The 20,621-nt window shown below is 32.4% G+C and overlaps 1 protein-coding gene, 1 long non-coding RNA gene and 1 pseudogene across 4 annotated transcripts; 2 read left to right on the plus strand and 1 right to left on the minus strand.

The window, feature by feature from the left end:
• Window positions 1-141: 141 nt before the first annotated feature.
• On the minus strand, window positions 142-1,674 carry LOC149518068 (uncharacterized). The gene is made up of 2 exons (XR_016343532.1): window positions 1,338-1,674; window positions 142-718 (listed from the first exon to the last, which is right to left on the minus strand). It is a non-coding gene; the product is annotated as an uncharacterized LOC149518068 (long non-coding RNA).
• Window positions 1,675-6,046: 4,372 nt separating this feature from the next.
• On the plus strand, window positions 6,047-8,683 carry LOC111277724 (dynamin-related protein 4C pseudogene; annotated as a pseudogene). The gene has a single exon (XR_016343533.1). The product of XR_016343533.1 is annotated as a dynamin-related protein 4C pseudogene (transcript).
• A 2,747-nt stretch (window positions 8,684-11,430) lies between these two features.
• On the plus strand, window positions 11,431-20,418 carry LOC111276872 (uncharacterized). Of its 2 annotated transcripts, XM_089763701.1 has the most exons (9): window positions 11,431-12,138; window positions 13,266-13,357; window positions 13,509-14,209; window positions 16,217-16,287; window positions 17,618-17,707; window positions 17,822-18,028; window positions 18,209-18,307; window positions 18,412-18,544; window positions 19,759-20,418. In XM_089763701.1, exons 1-9 carry the CDS (start codon window positions 11,770-11,772, stop codon window positions 19,920-19,922), a joined length of 1,926 nt encoding a protein of 641 aa, XP_089619827.1. In that variant the 5' UTR covers window positions 11,431-11,769; the 3' UTR covers window positions 19,923-20,418. The 2 variants fall into 2 exon arrangements, with proteins under 2 accessions (XP_089619827.1, XP_089619828.1); XM_089763702.1 differs by lacking the exon at window positions 17,618-17,707.
• The last annotated feature ends 203 nt before the right edge of the window (window positions 20,419-20,621 follow it).

A 20,621-nucleotide genomic window follows, 5' to 3' on the forward strand; every position in this document is an offset into this window, starting at 1 on the left:
CCTTCATAATCCTCTGTTAAGTAACACAGAAAAAAGTGTAAAGAAAAAATGATAATCTCAGCTATACATGTTATTCTCAAAAATTGCCAATGACTTATTGCTTCAATAGGGGGATCATGAACCGGTAGCCTACACAGTGCCTTAAACAAATGAACAGGAAGAATTTTACCTGTTAGAACTGCCATAATAAATCACTAACAAGAATGGAAAGTCTGCATGAGAAGATGCTGCCACATTTTGAACACCATAATAACTAAATGTCCTAAACCCTAACAGTTAGAATGCAAAGTACATACATTGATGTCTCTGGGAATCGTTCCAAAACAAATGCTGATCTTCTCCTTCACCAATCGATTCATGAGCAAATCTAGCACAACATAATAAAACATCAGTATTAAAAGGTAACTCAGAAAACTCTACGACTCCAAATTCAACTTAAATAATAAACGTATTATGTCTACTTATCTAGTAAAAACAAGAGGCTTGCCCAAATGTATCAGCAAGGCGATGCAGGAGAAGTCGATTATATGAATTCATAGCTTCCAACTCGAAGATCTCATCTGAGCTGCAATCCATCCCTCGAATTTGTCACATGGTGATGGGGGTTATTCAGTTACCTTGTATCATCCTGAAGGAAATTAATGAAAGCGTCTTCCATAGAGATCACTAGATGCTTGCAAGGAAAATTGTCTTTAACTAGACATGCCATTTCCTCCATCTGCAAAATAGTCATATTAGTCCCAATACAGTTGTTATCTTTGATACTTAAATTTTACTTCTGGACTCTCCCCCAGAAAAAAGGCAGAATAACAGTTAAATATGAAAGCACATACCATAATTTGTATTGAAACTTTAAAATTTTAACTTTTGAGGGATAACAAAATGCACTTTTACGTTTATAGCAACTTCAAGCACATAACAAAAAGAAGAAAATAACAAAAACAACAGCCAAACATAGCCTAACAAAGAATCGAAGCATGTTTTGCAGCAATTGAAGTAGCAAAAAAACTTCCACTAAATTAAAAGAAAAGAAAAAATAGAAAATTTTTAATCCACTGAATTTTCAGTAGATAGTTGACTTTTATAGAAAAAATAAATAAAGAAACAAAAATTTCAGCTTAAAGCATTAAAAATCAATAATTATGGATAAAAGCGAAGAAACTGATGATACCCAGGATGCCACAATGGGTTATTATCATGTGTTTCAAACGAGTTATGAGAATTCAAATTAAAAAAAGGCAAAACAACAAAACTATTACACATAATTCAACGCAAAAAAAAAAAAAAAAAAAAACGAAAAAAGAAAAGCAAAGTCGGTTTGGGAGACAGAAGCTAACCGTAGCGAATTGGGTGACGCTCATGTTTGAATTTTTTTTTTTTTTTTTTTAAATTTGTGACAAACGGAATCAGAAATTTAAGGGCGGAAGAGAGATGATACAGAGAAAATTGTTCAAAAATCCGCGAGAGTAAATTTTTTTTAAAAGTAGTGTTATTTATACCCCTACTTTCTCTCTTCACAACCATTATTATTGATTTTTTTTTTTAACATTTCAAATTAAAATATTAATTTATTATAAAACTCGAACATCCTCAACAGCCTCTTTCTTTTTCACCAAAAGCTCTAGATCTTTTAGAGATTAAGGCCTAAATCAAACTTTAATCATTCATGCGATGTTAAATAAATTAAAATTATAAATAAATTATTTTTTTTTATGTTTTTCGTTTGAGTTTTGTATTTAATTGAAAAAAATTAAAAATTTTTAAGATGACAATTCGAGCATTAATACATTTTTTAAAAATGTTAAAAATTTTTAAAAATAAATTTTTAAAAATTTTTTTAACATATCAAAAATTCATTAATTTTTGAATAACTGTAATAATTTTTAAAAATGAATTTTTATTAGAATTAAAAAATTTTTGAAAATGAATTTATGATATGCTTTATTAGAATTCAAAAATTTATGATATGATAACTGTAATAAACTGAAATGTTATGCTTGGACTAGCATCTGATGGATTCAACCTGTTCAAAATGATGAGTACTTCTTATGGGACTTAGCTAGTTGTATTGATTCCTTACAATTTGTCACCATGGATTGCTATGAAGCAACAATCATTTATATTATCTATGATAATTCTTGAAAAAAAAGGTCTGAGTAATGATATAGACATCTACTTACACCCTTTATTAAAGAGTTAAAGTAATTATGGGAAGGTGTTGAGATCTATGATGCATCAAAAAAAGAAAACTTCAATATACGTGCTGCTTTATTATGGACTATCAATGATTTTTTTGCTTATGCAAATTTATCTGATTAGAGTACAAAAGATCGTTATACTTGTCCATGTTGTGCTGCACAGACATGTTTGACGTGGTTACCTAATGGTAAAAAGTTCTGTTATATGGGATACTGTCGATGGTTAGATGATAATCATCGATTTAGATTTCAAAAATATCTCTTTGATGGAATTGAAAAGTTGAAGAGATCGTCTTTACCCATTGGTGGGTCTAATATCTTGTCAAAGTTAAAAGATATCAATTTCGCTTATGAAAAAATGACTCCATCAAAGAAAAGAGTGAAGGACATCTTTGAAGTTGGTGATAGTCATACACAGAAGTTGGTGATCTTGATGTTCAAAGTGATGAAGAGGATGATGAAGTAAATAACCCCAATGAGTCTGAGTTGTGAAAAAAAAGAAGTATATTTTTTTAGTTACATTATTGGGAATATAATTTAGTACACCATAACCTTGATTTGATGCACATAGAGAAGAATATTTGTAAAAATTTTATCGGGACAATTCTTAATGTTAATAGAAGATCCAAGATGACTTAAATAGTCAGCTTAACTTAGTTGATATGGGGATTCACCCAGACTTTCATCCAAAGTTGCTTCATAATGGTAAATATCGATTGACTGTTGCTTGTTTTAGGATTTTTAAAGCTGAAAAAGATGTGTTTTGCAAGGTTTTGAAAAATGTCAAAGTTTCAAATGGCTATACGTCAAATATATCAAGATGTGTGAATCTGAAAGAGCAAAAACTTTCTTCATTGAAGTCACATGATTATCACATTTTTTGGACTCACTTTTTCTTTATTTTTTCTTAAATTTTTTATTTGTCTTTTTTTAATTTTGTTATATTTAATATTTTTTTAATTGTTGGAACTTGATACTAATTTTTTTTAAAGCAACTTAATTAATAAATAATTTTTTAAATTTCATTTTTTGTGAATGACCGACTCATTTGATATCAAAGAAATGTTACATGTGAAGTCATTTAATTTTTTTTGCTTTTACTTTTAATTTTTTTCCTATTTATAATTTTCTCTTTTTTATTCAATAAATATGTTAAAATTTTTCATTGTTGTGCCATTTAATATTATTATTAAAAATATATTTTTTGCGTTACTTTTTCTCTTTTTATTTGATAATTTTTAAAAATAGATATTAATAGAAATATTAACATCATATCTTGGTTTATTTTTTTTCTTTTCTTTTTTTTACTTTTTTTAAAAATTCAAAATATAAACCTTTTAAAAAATTTTATTATTATGATATTACGTGCCAACTCAACTTTTTTTTATTTTTTCTTTAACATCAATTTTTTACTTTTTCTTTATTTAATTCTTTTTTAATTGGATCTATTTTAAAAAATAATATATACGTCCTATTTCATATTTTTTTTAATCAGATAATCGATAACAAATGTAATATGTAAATTAATTTTTTAAGAAAATATTAATGAAACTATGGATAATAAAAAAACATATATTTAATGGATTTCAATTCATTCGGATCAAATAAGTGCTTTTTTTTTTTTTGGATTGAATCAAGGTTTTTTCATCCAAAATCAAGGTCGGATAGAAGACGAGTATATGGTGTTCTATGTTGCCTTGATTATATATATTAAATTATATTTTTATATTTAATTATATATATTATATTAATAAAATTATTATTTAATATCTTAATTTAATAAAAATACTATATTTATACATAATGAAGATGTAACCGATTTATATATTATATAAATTAGACTCATTTTAACTTTGTCTAATTCTCATTTGAGGTCTCAACGTATCATATTATATTTTATTCATTTTTTTGTTTTTTAAAACTTTTTTTTACATTTTTATTTTTTTATTTATTAAATTTTGTGAAAAAAAGAATGTAAATGTCCACTTGACATTCTAATTTACTTTTTTCAATTTGTTAATTAGATAAATTTTATAATAAAAGAGTCAATAGATAGGAATGGTAAAACAATATGTACCTAATAGATGGTAACTCATTTAGGATGTTCACATAGTACCCAAATAAACTTTCTCTTCCTTTTTTCCTTTTTTTTAATAAAAGTAATTTATAAAAAAATAAAAATGTGTCCATATGGCATTCCATTATGATTTTTTTACCTTTTTTTTGTATTTTTATTAGATAAATTTTGCAGCGAAAAGTGCTAGTTGATAAAGTTGTCAAAATAATTTGTATACGACGGGTTTCGATCCATTTTAATTTGAAAACTAAGACTGAGTTGAGATGAATCGAGATTTTAAAAAAAAAGAGATCAGGTTAGAATCGTGTTTATGGTACTTTGTCGCACCCATTTGGAGGTGTATATAAAAATATATTTTATTATTATTTTGTTTTAAATATATATTTTAGACACCTAATTTTGTTCAGGTCAATTCAAATTTGCTTGATTTTATGCTTGATTTGAATGATTTGATTTAGCCAAGATAAGCGTTTTAATTGGATTGAATTGTTGAGGCTTATCTCAGATTAATTGCTTTGGAATCATTTTATATGTGTTAGCTTTATAGGTGAGATGATAATCCAAAAAAGAGGTGAATTTGATTTCTCAAAATTTTTCTCAAATAATGATTTCAAAGTAATTGAATAGAAAATTAAAAACAATATCAAAATATGATGCAAATAACAATAAATTAATAATCTTAAACCAAATGCATGGTAAAGAGATAGAGATAAAGAAATCAAATACAAGGATTTATAAAGGTTCGATATTTCTCCACAAGGAATCTATATCCTTTCTTCTTGGTTGTCCATAGCAAGCCTTCATTCCACTAATCTTAAATTGAAATTACAATCCTATCTTTTTCTCTCTAAGGCTTAAGATAGAAACTCTAAGACTTAAGATAGAAACCTTACACATTTTACTTACTAGGCTAAGTAGCAACTTCTTAATTCCATAAATTCAAGAGAATACCTCACATCTTGATTACAAAATTACTTAATAAAAATGTAAACTAAAAAAACCTCTCAAAGGCTAAGTGTTTGCCTAATAAAGTACAAAAAAATTTGATTAATGAACAACAACAATGATTTGGATATAATAAATAGAAAGATATAAACTTTAAAGTTTTAAAACTATTGATTTCTTTGAAAGAATGAATATATGACTTGTTTGATCTTTCTTTCTTAATTTAAAAAAAAAGAGGAATAAAAAATGAAATTACGAGAATATATAAAATTGATATAATTTAAAATTTTAATAAAAATTATATATAAATTTAATATTTACTGTGTTTACATAAATATTTGAATGAAAAAAAAAGGACTAACTATTTGAGTGAGAAAAAAAATAGAAAGTAGGATAAAATACAAATAATATTAAAATATTATTTTCCAACCTCTTACTAAGGGGCTTTTTTATATGTCCTGTACATGTAAATTTTTAATAAGATAAATGACATATACCTGATATTTAAATTTTATTTAAACTGTTCTTTTTATGTATATCATTTTATTTAAACTTATCTTTTACTCAGAGGGCATAACAAATTTTATTTATAAATTTACATTAAAATATGAATTTAAATATCCAAAACAAAAGTAATAAAATTTTTAAATTTACAATTGTTTATACACTTTCATCAATCCAACATGTCGTGAAATGCAAAATGCTTGCTTCTTGTATCTTTTTTGTTTTCTTTTCATATTTAACAATATAGATTTTTTATTTAAAAAAAAAAAAAAAACCAAATAGATTTATTAAGAGAGCAGGTAAAAGGTACAAATGTGAAGTACTAGGTTCCTGTAACAGGTCAGGCCCTAGCTCCAAACCTAACCCTTGCTTTAGGTCTCGGAAACTAAAAGCAAGTGTGAAACAGAGACAAAACACCGTTTCCTAGTATTTTCATCCCTCATTTTTTCACTTCTAGTGTCGTCTGTGGGGGCCATCATCCTTTGAGCACTACCTTTGAAAAAGCTCCTTTCGATCGGGGCGTTACATGGAAGAACCTTCAACGAAGCACCAAAAAAACCTCTTTATAAAGCATGGAGAGGACTTGGAAAACTTAAAGCTTTCAACTGAACTACTCACTCTTAGTGAAAGCTTGTTGTTGTTGCTGAGTCTTCCTCTTCATTTCACTTTTCTTTCACTTGTCTCAAGCATATATCCTCACAAACGTTTGTTTCTCACTGCTTCTCTTAGGAAAAAATGAGTCTATATGATGAGGATGTTGCTTCAGGGAGCAATGGAGTACTAACAGTAGCCAACGGAACGGCCATCTATGATGATCCTCGATCACTGGGATCACTGTCTCTCACGAGGCAAGATTCGTTCATTGTGCAAGAAGTAGAAGAAGAAGTAACAGTCCAAGCTCCCATTATTTCGCAATACAATCACCAAATTCGACCTTTGCTTGATGCCATTGACAGGCTCAGGCTACTAAACGTCATGAAAGAAGGCATACAACTCCCCACAATTGTTGTAGTTGGGGATCAGTCATCAGGGAAGTCTAGTGTTCTTGAATCACTTGCTGGTATTAGTCTTCCTCGAAGTCAGGGTATTTGTACCAGAGTACCCCTCATAATGAGGCTGCAAAGTCATCGACGTCCAACGCCAGAGCTTCACTTGGAATACAGTGGCAAGCAAGTTCCTGTAGAGGAATCCCACATCGCAGCAGCCATAAATCTTGCAACTGATGAGATTGCAGGCAATGGTAAGGGCATATCCAACACCCCACTTACTTTAGTGGTGAAAAAGGCTGGGGTTCCCGATCTTACCATGGTTGATCTGCCTGGAATAACTAGAGTGCCTGTTCACGGACAGCCTGAAAATATCTATGAGCAGATCAGAGATATTATCATGGAGTACATTACACCCGAGGAAAGCATTATCCTCAATGTTTTGTCTGCAACTGTGGATTTTTCCACCTGTGAATCCATTAGAATGTCACAGATAGTGGACAAGAACGGTGAGAGAACTCTTGCTGTGGTTACCAAGGCTGATAGGGCCCCTGAGGAGCTTCTTGAGAAGGTGAGTGCTGATGATGTTAATATAGGACTTGGTTATGTTTGTGTTAGGAATCGTATTGGTGATGAATCATATGAAGAAGCAAGGAGGGAAGAGGCTAGATTGTTCCAGACTGATCCACATCTGTCTAGGATTGATAAATCAATTGTAGGTGTTCCAGTGTTGGCCCAAAAACTTGTTGAAATTCAGGAAAGAATTATTGCAAGGTGCTTACCTGTGATGGTGAAAACCATTACTGACAAGCTGAATGCAAATGTTTCAGAGCTGGAAAAAATGCCCAAGGTTTTGACCTCTGTTGCAGATGCCCTGACAGCTTTTATGAGGATCATTGGAGCAGCCAAAGAATCCCTCAGGAAACTTCTTTTGAGAGGGGAATTTGATGAATACCCTGATGATCGTACCAAGCATGGTACTGCTCGTTTGGTTGAAATGCTTAACGAGTTCTCTATTGAGCTTCACAACTCTGAGGAAACTGAACCGACAAAAGACTTTTTAGTAGAGGAGATCAAGGTTTTGGAAGATGCTAAAGGAATTGGACTACCAAATTTCCTTCCTCGCAATGCATTCCTTCGTATCCTGCAGAGAAAAGTTGATCACATTTCCATTATGCCCATTGAATTTGCTGAAAAGATTTGGAGCTACATAGATAAAGTGGTGACCTCTGTTTTGACGCGCCACTCTGAAATATATTACCAGCTTAAAGGATCTACAAAGAGAGCAGCTCATAATCTCGTTGAAAAGATGAGAGAGCAGTCCATCAACAGGGTTAAGGAGATCGTGCAGATGGAGAAGCTAACGGATTATACTTGTAATCCTGATTACATGTTGGAGTGGACTAAGCTCATGACTCAACAAGAAAATTTCATCAGGAATGTAAATTCTATTCTAAACCAGTCGTACGGGACTCCTAGGGTGAGTCTTGAAGGTTTTGGGGATATTGAAGTTGAGCATCTCAGGCAGCATCCCAATGTTGTGCAGCAAGCTTTCGACCTGAAGATGAGAATGACTGCATACTGGAAGATTGTTCTGAAAAGGTTGGTTGATTCCATGGCATTGCATTTGCAGTATTCTGTTCATAATCTTGTGAATAATGACATTGAGGAGATTGTGAATGAGATGATGGAGCCAGATGGACGTGGAATTGAAATGATGTTGGTGGAATCTCCTGCAATTTCTGGAAAGCGAGAGAAGCTGAAAAGGAGCATCAAACTGTTGAAGGAGTCCAAAGATGTGGTGGCCAAGATCATGGACAGGATTGCTGGTTATGATGATTAGGTGCTTAGTATCTTAAGGTTTGCTTTATTTTGTGTTTAATGTGTAATGAACTTATCTAAGTGAAGTTATAATATTTAGTATCTTAAGGTTTGCTTTATTTTGTGTTTAATGTGTGATGAATTTATTTAAGTGAAGTTTATAATATTACCATGCATTATTGCTTTCAATTTATCAAGGATGTTTTTTTTCTGGGAATTCTTACACAACTAAAAAGCAGATAAACTGCAAGAATTTCAATTAGATATGAAAATCCATTAAAAGTAATGCTTGGTGAAAAAAGCAGTGTTCAAGAAATAAGAACTTGAAGCTGAAAAGAGCAACATAATACCAAAAAAATATAAACAATCAAAACAGCAGTTTTTTTTTTTTTTTTTTTTTTATTTCTGACCGTCAAAATAGGCTCACACATGTTCCTATTCCTTTGGTTGTCCGCACTTCACATCAGCCACAATTATTTGGAACAATAAAAAGCATGTTCAGTGTTGTTTCTATGCAATCTCTGGTCCCTTGTATGAATTAGACTGAAATCACCAATTTAATGTTAGGAAGTAACTAGACTGAAGAATTAGCAGCTTAAAGATGTCAAGCACAGCTACAGTTCGAAATGTATATTCAGTTCACTAATTCAAAGTGCAAGCCCGTCAGGAAATAACAAAATCAATGTCTAAATTTTAAAAGGGAAAACAAAAAACATTGTACATGCTTAAAAATGTAATCACAGAAGAAAAATATGACCAAACTACACAGTGCAAATCAATCTTCCATTTAACCCATATATGCTGCCTTTCATATTCATAGATGCTTTTGGAAAAACAAAACTTGCAGCAATATGTTGGTAACTTACCTTGCACATTCCTATGTCACAAAAAGTCTAGTTTGATAAAGCAGTTTCTACTCTGGAACCCAAGGTCAGATGACATGAATCATCAGTAACTATCCATGTGTTTATGAAGTTTCCTAGAAGTGAGACAACTAGCAACTCAGTTACTAATACCCCAAACATTTAGTCCTAAGACTTGACTTTATAATTAGTCATCACCCAAATCCTAACGAATCCAATGATATAAATATAAATATATATATATATATATATATATAACTTGTGAAGACAATAATGGAGGATTATGGCTATTAACAAATTTAGTTACTTTCCATTCTAATGAAGAACATCAAATCAGACTAAAAAAAAATGTAATATTTAGCAACATAAATTTTATATTATGTTGCAAATAGTTTTGCTACAAAAGTATTTGCTACTACTTCTATGCATACTTTTGTAGCCAAAAAGAGTTCATTTGCAATGTCTATTGCAGTATAAAGCCTTTTCATGTTAAAAAAATATGACGCAAATTGTTAATAAGTGTTACAAATAGTAATGTTGCATTAGCAACAATTTTGAATATATTTTTGCTTCAATATGTATTTTTACTAACTGATTGTAACATAAAACCATTTATGCCGCGAAAAAAGATTATTTTATAATATTTATTTAAATTACTCCAAAAAATATTATTGCTAAAGAAGAAATTTCTTAATAGCGCGACTTTCTCAAAGAAATCCTTAGATGAACCTTTCATTCACATTTTGTCAGTTTCCTTTTTTTTTTTTTCAGTCTTTGAAATCTGGATGGCTCGATAACCTTCAAAGTGCTCTACCATAATGATGGCATCAACATCTCTTCTTTTAGTTTCTCCATATATATATATATATATATATATATTATCAATTTAAATTTTCTAATTGAAAACCATGTCTCTTTGTATAATTTTTATATAAAAAAAAAAGCCTCCTCTTCACTAAGAAATCATTGACCAACAAAAGGTTCATGCTCCAAAATTTTATCAACTTGTTCATTTATTTTCATTTTTATTATAATAAACTTCAGAGAGTCGTTAGGTGATAATATGATTCCAATAACTTTAAGAAGCACATTCAAATCAAATTCACTTCCTTCAAAATTTTCATGATATTTTTTATCATTGGAAAATTCATTTAAGTCAAAACCTTTTCTTTGAGTTATTTCTTCATTGGAAAAATTCATTTAAGCCAACTGGATTCTGGATGGTTAGGTGTTTTCACATTGTTTGACAAAAACCATACATGTTTCTTCTTTCTCATTTAATCTCCAAAAGGCCAAAAAAATTCCAAAGAAATAAATTCTCATATAGTTTTTCAACATTGCTGACAAAAAGTTTGGCATGGCTAGGGGCTTCTTTTGGTTACAAATTAATGCGTTGTACTGACATTATTGTTATCATTTCGTCGGTAATTGTCCTTGTCGGTTTGGCCTTATTGCAACTTGTATTTTTGACTTCCTCATTGCTTTCGTCAAAGGTAGCGGCAAGTTAACCTTTACAACATCATTTATAATCAAATTCATCACCCCTTTTCTCAAGATTTTCTTATGTTTCTTTCTAAAAGCAACAAAAAAAAAAAGAGAAAGCTACCTTAAAAAAAAAAGGCAGAATATGCTGGCTACTTCTCAACCGTTCAACCACTAATTTATGAATTTCGTACGTTGATTTCACACTTTAACACAGTCACCCACTTTCTCGTGGCCCCAGCTTCATCAATGCATGTAATTAAAATTAGTATTCAAAAGAATAATTTTAACAATTAAAATTAAAACTTAAAATTTTATAATATGATTTTGACTAAAAAAATGAAGACAAGTTTTAATATGTGAGGAAAGAGAAAAGTCCTTAATACCATACGTGTGGTCTAAAAATTAATGGGTTTCCAACATTATTCTCGTAAAAAAAAAATCTTTTTTTTTTAAAATGGTAAATGTAAAGAAAAAAAAAACCTTTTTAAAAGAAAATTGAAGTGAAAATATTAAAAATATATTAAAAAAAAGAAGAAGAAAAGAAAAGGAAGAGTTTCTTATTCTGTCTTTCACATGGACAAGCTCTCAAATATTCGTTTCCTTTCTTCTCACCTTCTCTCTCTCTTCGCTGCCAACTTTGATTCTCTTTAACCGAAAAACAAAACCCCAAACTCTAACAATTTCTAGCATCTTTCTTTTCAGACAAGTCCCAACCATATCCTTAACCCCAAATCTTTGTCGGAAAATCTTTCCTTTGCAACCCATACAAAACCATATCATAACAAGCTGAAGCCGACCGATAGGGGAAAAAAAGAAGAAGAAAACCGCAAGATCTTAGTGGAAACCCAGTTCAAAACCAATCCCAAAAACGCTAATTTGAAGCTTAAAAAATGGCTAGTTGTCCCCAAAACTCAATCGTATACAACGGCAGCCTCTGTGCCTGCCAAATTGGTCACTTTCTCAATCTTACAGCCAACAGCTGCACTACCTATGGCGGAAGTTCAGACATACAAACTGATTCTGGGATTGATTACTATGCGGTGTCGATCCCTGAGACCATTTTTTCATTTGATTCAATTAAGAAGTTTACTCAGTCTCAAGCTGTGTTCTTGGAAGCTACTCTTGTAATGTTGCTTTCTTGGCTCGTGTTTTGCTTCTTCTTAAGGTTTACAAAGCTTGGTGATGGCAGAAATGTTTGGTTTAAGATTAGATGGTGGATTAGTCGCTTGGATGTTTGCTTTGCTACCAGGCATTGGCTGGTTAGTCCTTTCTGTATACTCTGAGAAATGATTTTTTTTTATGCATTAGAACACGAAAAGGACACCTTCCCTTTCTAAGATTCGAAACCTGAGATGTCTAAGCTGAAAGTTTCAGGTTCTAACTTTTCATGTCGGTCGCAATAACCGATAAGGTTTTTTTTTTTTTTTTCTTTTTTCAATGCTCCAAATCAATTTGGATGTGTTAAGGGTGTAAATGATACATTAGTACTCACAAACTACTCGGGTTCGATTCGAAAAAAACTCGAATTTGATTCGATTATTGTCGAGTCGAGCTCGAGCTCGAGTAGCTCGACTTATCGATCGAGCCGAATTCGAGTATTCTTATATATGACCTGAATAGCTCGCGAGTCTAATCGAGTTTTTATATTTAAATATATTTTTATTATTTTAATTAATAAAATATTTTAAGTTCGAGTTCGAGCATGAATAATTGAACTTTTGTCGAGTATACGAATCAAGCTTATTTTTACATATTAATCGAGCTTAATCGAGCGAGCTCGAGTAGCTCGAATTCGATCACGAATTGAGTTCGAGCTTGAAAAATAAAATTCGATCGAGCTTGAGTCGAGTATCGAGTCCCGAATTGTGAGTCAAGCTCGAGCTCGAACTTCTCATTATTCGACTCAGTTCGGCTCGTTTACACCCCTAGATGTGTCCTTGGTAAGTGGGATTTTTCTTTTGTAGTTAACAAGTATATATATGCGTGACATAGCGGTGCTCAATCTTGTAAGTTGGTTGTGATTTAGATTGTTTTGAGGTGATCTAGGGATTGGTTTCTATTAGCTAATTAAGAAGTCCTCATTAATGTGTTTTATTGGAAAGTATTTAATTTTTGCGTACTTGGAACTGGGTGTGTTATTGTTGAAATTGGTCATTTTGGGTCTTACTTAGGAAGGTTGAAAGACAGCATTGTTGCCCGTGTCTAATGTATATGGCAGTGGTATAAGACAAATTTGAATATTATTAAGGAATGATTCTGATTTCTGAAACTAGAATAAAAGTCTGTTAACATCTGTTAACATGTTATTTCATAATGAATGAAATTTTGTATACTTTCTTGATGTATAAACATGGTAATGCGTTAATTTGTATCATCTTTTATTTAGGATGATCAGAAGTTGGTTGTGAAACGGAAAACAGAACTCGGTGGAACTTTCTCGATTGCAAGCTGGATACTTTTCACTGGGTTGTTTGCTGCGTGAGTGAGGATAACTTCCTTTTGTGACTAGCATTTGAATTTCTTGATGCAAACATTTGATTTTCAAATTCTTATGGATGTTTTATTAAGCCCTTTTGACATATGAACGCACATTGACTCATTACCTTCCCCCCTCCATGATTTTTCTTAGGTTGCTTTACCAAATCATAGCAAAGAGAACCATTGAAGTGCATAATGTGAAAGCAACAAATGCACCTGACCTAGCCTCCTTCAGGAATGACATGGAATTTAATATGACCACTGTTTCTAGTATGAGCTGCACAAACTTGCGACGTCCTACTACCATACTTACCGGAAGTTCTGGCTTCATCAATGGCAAAGTTTTTCCTATTTCAAATTTTCTAAATTTTTCATGTCACAACACAAGCTTGGGACCAACCATAACTCTCAAGTGCAGCAATTGCCAACTCAGTCAAGATTATATGTCCATTTCATGGCAGTTTGTTGATCTTCCAAACAGTCCTGCAAGTGCTGTAGGTTTTCAGTTCAATGTAACTGCAAAAGATCATACTAGGAGAGGCCATGTGAGTTTTGTTAGTGGAACACTGAAGAATGGAAGTAATTTTGATAACAGCCCAGTTACATTCAGAGGGGTGGACACAAACATATTGATATTCAATTTATTTCCACGCGTATATCGCAGTGCAAATGATCTGAGGCTAATCCAACCTCTCTTTCATGAATTTGTACCGGGGTCAATTTTGCGTGAGACCTCTCAGCTCCGGGCATCTCTTGAGAGCACTAATGATGGACAAATCAACACCACATTAAATGTTAACTATCTTTCTTCCTACATCGTTGAGATTGAAAATAAAAATCTAATAGGTGCTGGTGAGTAATTTGCTTTGCCTGTTTATTTGTGATTCAGTCTTTCCCCAATTTCATCATCTGCTACCAGATAACTTTATGATATCCCCTAGACATCCATGGCATTCAATGCACGGTATCCTTAATGGAAATTTGGAAACATATTTATAAACTTGAAACCATCTGGTAATAAATACTGCTGGAATCAAAAGTGGAATATCAATCAAGATGTTCCATTCTTAAAGCTCTTGCTGAAGATACATCCCTATTTGGGATCTTTGCTCCTTAACAAGTTGGTTCATTTACTGCATGATAGATTTCCATAATAACCAACTTTTCAACTGCCTACAGCTGCGGCTCTTTATGGAGTTTACTGCATATTGTTACCTTTGTTTTTTGTTTTCCTTTTTCTTTCAATGATTGTTTAGTCCTTCTGCTTGCCTTCAGCTGTCTATAGTTGTAATTGTTACAATATCTCCTAGCAATTTCTTGTAGATAATATTGATTAGCTATGTGTTCTTGTGAACATAGGTTACTAGTATCTTTGTCATGCTTGCCACCATATTCCAGGAAAATCTGTTTTATTCTGAAATAATTTCTTTCAAATTTATGGATCATATAGATTCCATCCAAGATGGTATTCTTCGAGTGAACTGCAAATTTGTTTCGAAGTTTCTTTTTTTATCAGCTTAATCATCAAAGATTGAGATTTGACACTATATTATGATAGTCATTTTTGTCATTATAATTTCTACTGTTCAATTTCTTGGCATCTCATATGGTCATGTCTTGGAGTATGTTGAACGTCTCTTACTTTGTTAAGTGAATTCTTTCTAGGCAGAATTTTATGACAACCAACCTCCTGAAATAAAATGCTTTGGAAACTTAATGTGTTTGATATTTGGGAGGGTTGTAGACTATTTTAGGTGACAGTCTCTGATAGCTCTGTTATTTCTTTAATTATTTTACCAACTTGGCTTACTGGACAGAGTCCTTGATGGGCGCTATTACTATAAGGTTGTACTTTGATTGAATTGGTTTCTAATTAAGGCTTTCACATGCTTTGTTCCTTTTTCAGTCACTCTTTATTCTAGTCAAGGATGGGGTTGCCTTGCCTTACTCTTTGATTTGTAAATTGTAAAGTAATCTGTTAGCAAGGCGAGCTCAATCATTTGTATTGTTCTAGTTTTTTCAGTTCTTTGTGCATGGTCAATCTTGTTTCCTCTAAAGGTTTGTTCTGGAAAGACCAATATTTGAAAGGAAATGCAGTTGTTTTGATAGGTTGACGATGGTTTGTGGACATTTCTTTGTCACGAGTTTGAAACTTACTAGGTTCAATATGTGGCAATTCCTTGCACCTTGGAATCTTACTCTGGTTATTCATATCTTTATCCCATTGTAGTTTTTGAAAAGAATACCATGCTACTGCTGATAACTTTTAGAAAAAGAATTTTTCAAATTCAAGTCCATGTTTATAGATTTCAGATATTTCTGTGAACTGTAGTTAAGGAATCCATGATAAGTTAGTTACCTCTTTCTGAATGATGCATATTCTTTACTCTTGGAGAATCCTTCGGTTCCAGGGAGCATGATAAGACTTTATGACCTATGAGGATCTGGAAAGTTTTGTTCAATGGAATTACTGTGTATTGTTCCACTTTGATGGAGGGACATACTTCATTACTAATTATCTTAATCAGATGCATAATTTTTTATCTTATTCCTTTACATTTGTCTACCTTTTAGGGACTTGTTTTGTTGTTAATTGAGCAAAATTCTTTGGTCTTTCTTTTCCTTTAAAGTTGGCTTCCTTGTTTCAGTTCTTAGATGAGAATAATAAAAGATTTTGGGCAAGAAAATTTTGCATTTGTCGAATTAGACTTCATCAGGTGCCAAAGCTAACAAAGCAATTGCTTCTATATAATTTGAAAGCATGTGGTCTAATGTTGGTTTCTGTTCTATGTATTGCATTATTCTGCAGGATTAATTGAAGTGATATATTAATACAGTATTATTTTGCTCAACTTGCAGTGGGCTTCCTTGCTGATCTTGGTGGGCTATATTGCATTAGTATAGGGATATTTCTCTATCTCTTGGTGCAAGTAATTCCTGACCCTCTTGAATTTATCATTTTGTTCTTGCTTTCTACCTTCACTCTTGGTTTCTTGATAAATTATAAAGATTCAAGTATAGATGATCAAGGACCTTATATTGTCTGGAACTGGTACTGTTAAGTTTTATTTTTACCTTTTTTTTTTGGATGAAAGAAGGATGCATTTATTCAGTTTTTCTTTAATTTTAGTGGTTAGCCTATTTTGGTTTGTTCTACTTTTCTAGGTGTAGGCTGCACAATTGTGTTTTGATCATTTAGGTCGTTTTATGTGAAAGTGTGACAATTTTATACAAGTTGTAGGTATTCAAAATAAATGGATGTGATCCTATTCCTCTGTTTGTTTGTGCTTTTCTGATTATATGCAATAAAAATAAAGCCATTTTTTAGAGGAGGGAATGGGGGGAACGGTGATACTTTCGAGCAACAAAACCAGGAGTGAAGCCTAGTATTAACTTTACCTTTTCCTTATTATTATTATTTTCAGCCCTTAAAATTGAAATCTAGACCGCTAATCAGACTTGAAGCATTATAAACCCTAGAAAACCGGTTCCACAAAACCAAATCCAACCCACAACAATTGACGATCAAAATCTAGGATTGCACATTTGAGTTAGCATTCACATTCCAAAATGAGTGGTTTGTTTGCTCACTTTTGAATTGTTTGCAGCTTAAGGGTTGAAGCTTTTCTGTTCTAAATTAATAATTATGAGTTATTGTCTGTTACATAACCACGTTAAAAAAATTACAAGTTTTTGGCCATTTCATAGCTACTTGTCAAATTAGTGCAACTTCCCATTTTATCTGCTCTTGTTTCTCCATACCACTTGGTCACCTGAGTTCCCCACATTATGGTTTGGCATATGCGTGATGTTGTACTTTAGCATAGAGTTTGTAGCCAGTTTTCAAAGTAGTTAATGATATAGCTGGGTTCCTTGTTTTGCTTCCTTCCCGGCTTCTAAGAAAGGAGAAAGAGGGCATGTTTCTTGTTCTTTATTTTTTCTTGAGAAACATAGATGTCTGATAAGATCTACTCTAGCTTTCAGCTAAACTCGCTTTCTCAATATTTGAACATCATGATGACAGAAAAGAAATTATCTAGAACATAGAAACCACATGAGCAATTGTCTAGTTACAGTTTTTCCTGCCAGAAAAGCATCATTAGGTTCTTAAATTAATTCCAGTATGGTAAGAAATTTTGTTTGCTTGAAACAGTCCCTAAGTTTTTAGTTCTTTCATTAGTCTTTTTTCAGATTTAAAAAAATATATATATATTTTTTTAATCCAATGAAGTCAATATTCCTAACCTGCTTGGTTTGTAGTGTGAGTACAGAATAAAAAGTCTCCGCAAAGAAGATAGCATTTTACGGAAGATTAGAAATAGAAGAAAAGCTCAAGAGCGCTGGGATAAAGTAATTTCTTTCTCATAGGAACATGTACCCTATATTCTTTTAATCTGTCGACTCTTTCTCTCTGATTTAGTTCTTAGTTTAATTGAGCTGACTTAATGTGCTTTTCTTAACCAGTTGAGAAAATATGTCATGTACAAATGGGGTTGCAGCACATTGAATGCTGATAACCACCCTAAAGAGGAATCAGGCTGTGGTCGTTTCATGATTCCATTGGCCCATGGTAATGGATTAATTCGTGGAGGTGGGTCATCTAGGAAACGAAGGGAGCTAAATAATATGGACATGAGTTTTAGCAAGCAAGTCAGCTTACCTAGTGAAAAGGTAGGCTTTATCAATTTCTTTTCCACTGTCTACTTAATTTCACCTTTTCTTCTTTCATTAAATTAGTTAACAAAAATGAAATATTCTTTTCGTTCTTTCTTTCTTGCTGTTTCAATCTCTTCAACTTATCCTACGAAAGTGGCTGGATAATTTTAATTACTTTAATTCTGCATATTGTAGAATGCCACTCTAGAAATGAAACATACTGGAGAAGTAAAATCTTGCATGGCAGGATCTATATCAAGCCCTGAAGGGAGGTTTTATTCAAGAAGTGAACCTGTATGTTATTGTTCTTTGATTTTTTATAACAAGAGCGATACCTGGATTTCCAAGTATTTTGCAAAGTTTCTAAATCCAAACATTTCCATATATGTTATCTGCAGGCCATCAAACATGAGATACCTGGATCTCCAAAAGACAAGAGAAAACATTGTGATGGTTCAAATGATGCAAATGCTGTCCAGCATCAAGTATTTACTCTTGGTGATGATATAATTCCCCTGCCACCACCACTAGGTAAGAACTAGTTTGTAGTCTTATTAGTATTATTATTATTATTATCATATTTCGCACAAAAAGGCACCGTTGAAGTTAATTGGTGCTGCAGATATCTGTTTTTTTTCCTCATCCCCTAAATCATGTCTTCAGTTTATTCAATCAATGATCATTATAATTTTTGGTGATAAAAAAAAAATCAAATTTGTGATTTTCAAGTCATAATTAGAATTGTACTTAAATATATGCAGAAGGGTGGAGGGTGCTTTTTGAATTACTTCACTTTTATTACTTGATGGATCTTGAGTCCAAAATGAGACACGATCCTTAGAATTGTACTTATTGCTATCCCATTCTAAATATGCATATTCTTCTGTTATCCAAAGATCCTCCTGTAAGCAGAGCCAATCTTCTACTTTCTTTCTCCTATTTGAGAATTTCAATGAACTTTAGCAGGCTTTATAGTATGGTATCCTGAACAACATCCTGTCTTTGTTTGACATTTGAGGCATGATTTTGATGAGACCATTCATCTCTGACCTTAATATATTAATAGTTCTTCCCATAAATATGCCATTCCCAAATACCTCAAGGACTAATTAGTGAGAATTTGTAAGCAGGGACAGGATGTTTAAAGTAAGATTTTTATTTTGGCCAACAATTAAGATTGTTAGACCCTTAATTGCATTGATTATGCCTTTGTGGTTAGGGGGTTTTGTGTTTACCTAAGAGTATGGTCAGAGGGGCTTTTCATTAGAAAGGCATAAATTGGTTCTAGAACTAATAATTGTAACCGGGAGAGTTTACCTTTGCTTCCTTTTGGAATGCCAGCTCATAGGGCTAACATTGTGACTATGAATTTGCTATTAGTCTTCAAGTTTTCCTTTTGGCTTTTCGTTGGTTAAGTCACAAGAGAACATTGGCTTATCAACAACAAACATAAACTTCATTGCCGGTCTGCGGCTCTGTGCATGTTGGCATTGTGATTTGTTGATTAAATGATAACTAATACATAAAGGTGACTTCTTATAGCTGAAAACAGCCAGCTGAAAGGTACCATTTAGAAATACAAATGTTAAAACTGTCAGGGTTGACGCCATTGTTATTGCACTTTTATCTTATAAGTAATCTTCTTGGAAATGGTGTTCTCCTTCAAACTCCTTGATAGGGATTGGATTAACCTACATATTTTATGTTAAGTTGCTCTTTATAATCCTGCCCTTTACTCAATGCAGAATTGAAGTCTGGTTCGGAGATTGAGTTGTCCGACATACAGAAGAATTTTCAACGTTTATATGACTACAATGTCATGCTCAGAGATAAGTTTGTAGCCACCCAGTCTTTGCTTCGTGCTTTGGACGCTAAGTCCTCATCTCCTAGTACAGAAAGGCTAACATGACATGCTGAATTACCCAATTGAAAGTGCTTCTCCTCTTTGCTGAAAAGTTTATGCGCCATTCATCAGACCTTTTTCCCCTCGAAGTAAAAGGGTGATTTAGCCGTGATCCTACATCTTTTCTTTCCGTGTCTCTTCCGGCTTAGCTTATCCTACTCAAGACCACTTCCATGGGGAAAAATGGACTAGGCGAAGTGATTGATTTGGAAAGGACAGCTAGTGGATCCGACAGATCCAAGGAAGAGCTCTCTCAATTGAGTTTGGGGTGACATTGTTGCAGTATGTTGCATTCTTATGGAGCCTAATGCCACAGGAGATGCTCGTTGGAACCATTATACTCGGGTTTCATGTTGTAAGACATAAACCAAGAGGAAAAAATGAGAGGTTTGCTCATCACTTTCAGAAAGGGTTTGAGCTGTAATGAATTGTCACTTCCATATATATATATATATATATATATATATATATTATTTGTCAATTTAAAAAATGATTAATATTATGAATGGTTCTTGAGTGAAATATTCAATATGATATTTAAATTTAAAAATTTTTTAATGTGATATATAAACTATAAATTTATTAATTAATGTAGTATTTACCTCTAACATAGTTAGATACAAATGATGATGAAGGTTGAATAAACAATTCTTTCACCCTATGCCCCTCAATTTTCCCCATCCCTATGCCCTGTAGTTCCCAAAT

This window comes from Durio zibethinus, chromosome 7, assembly GCF_047325235.1.
Source record: "Durio zibethinus cultivar Kanyao isolate XHJ-2024 chromosome 7, ASM4732523v1, whole genome shotgun sequence".
NCBI lineage: Eukaryota > Viridiplantae > Streptophyta > Magnoliopsida > Malvales > Malvaceae > Durio > Durio zibethinus.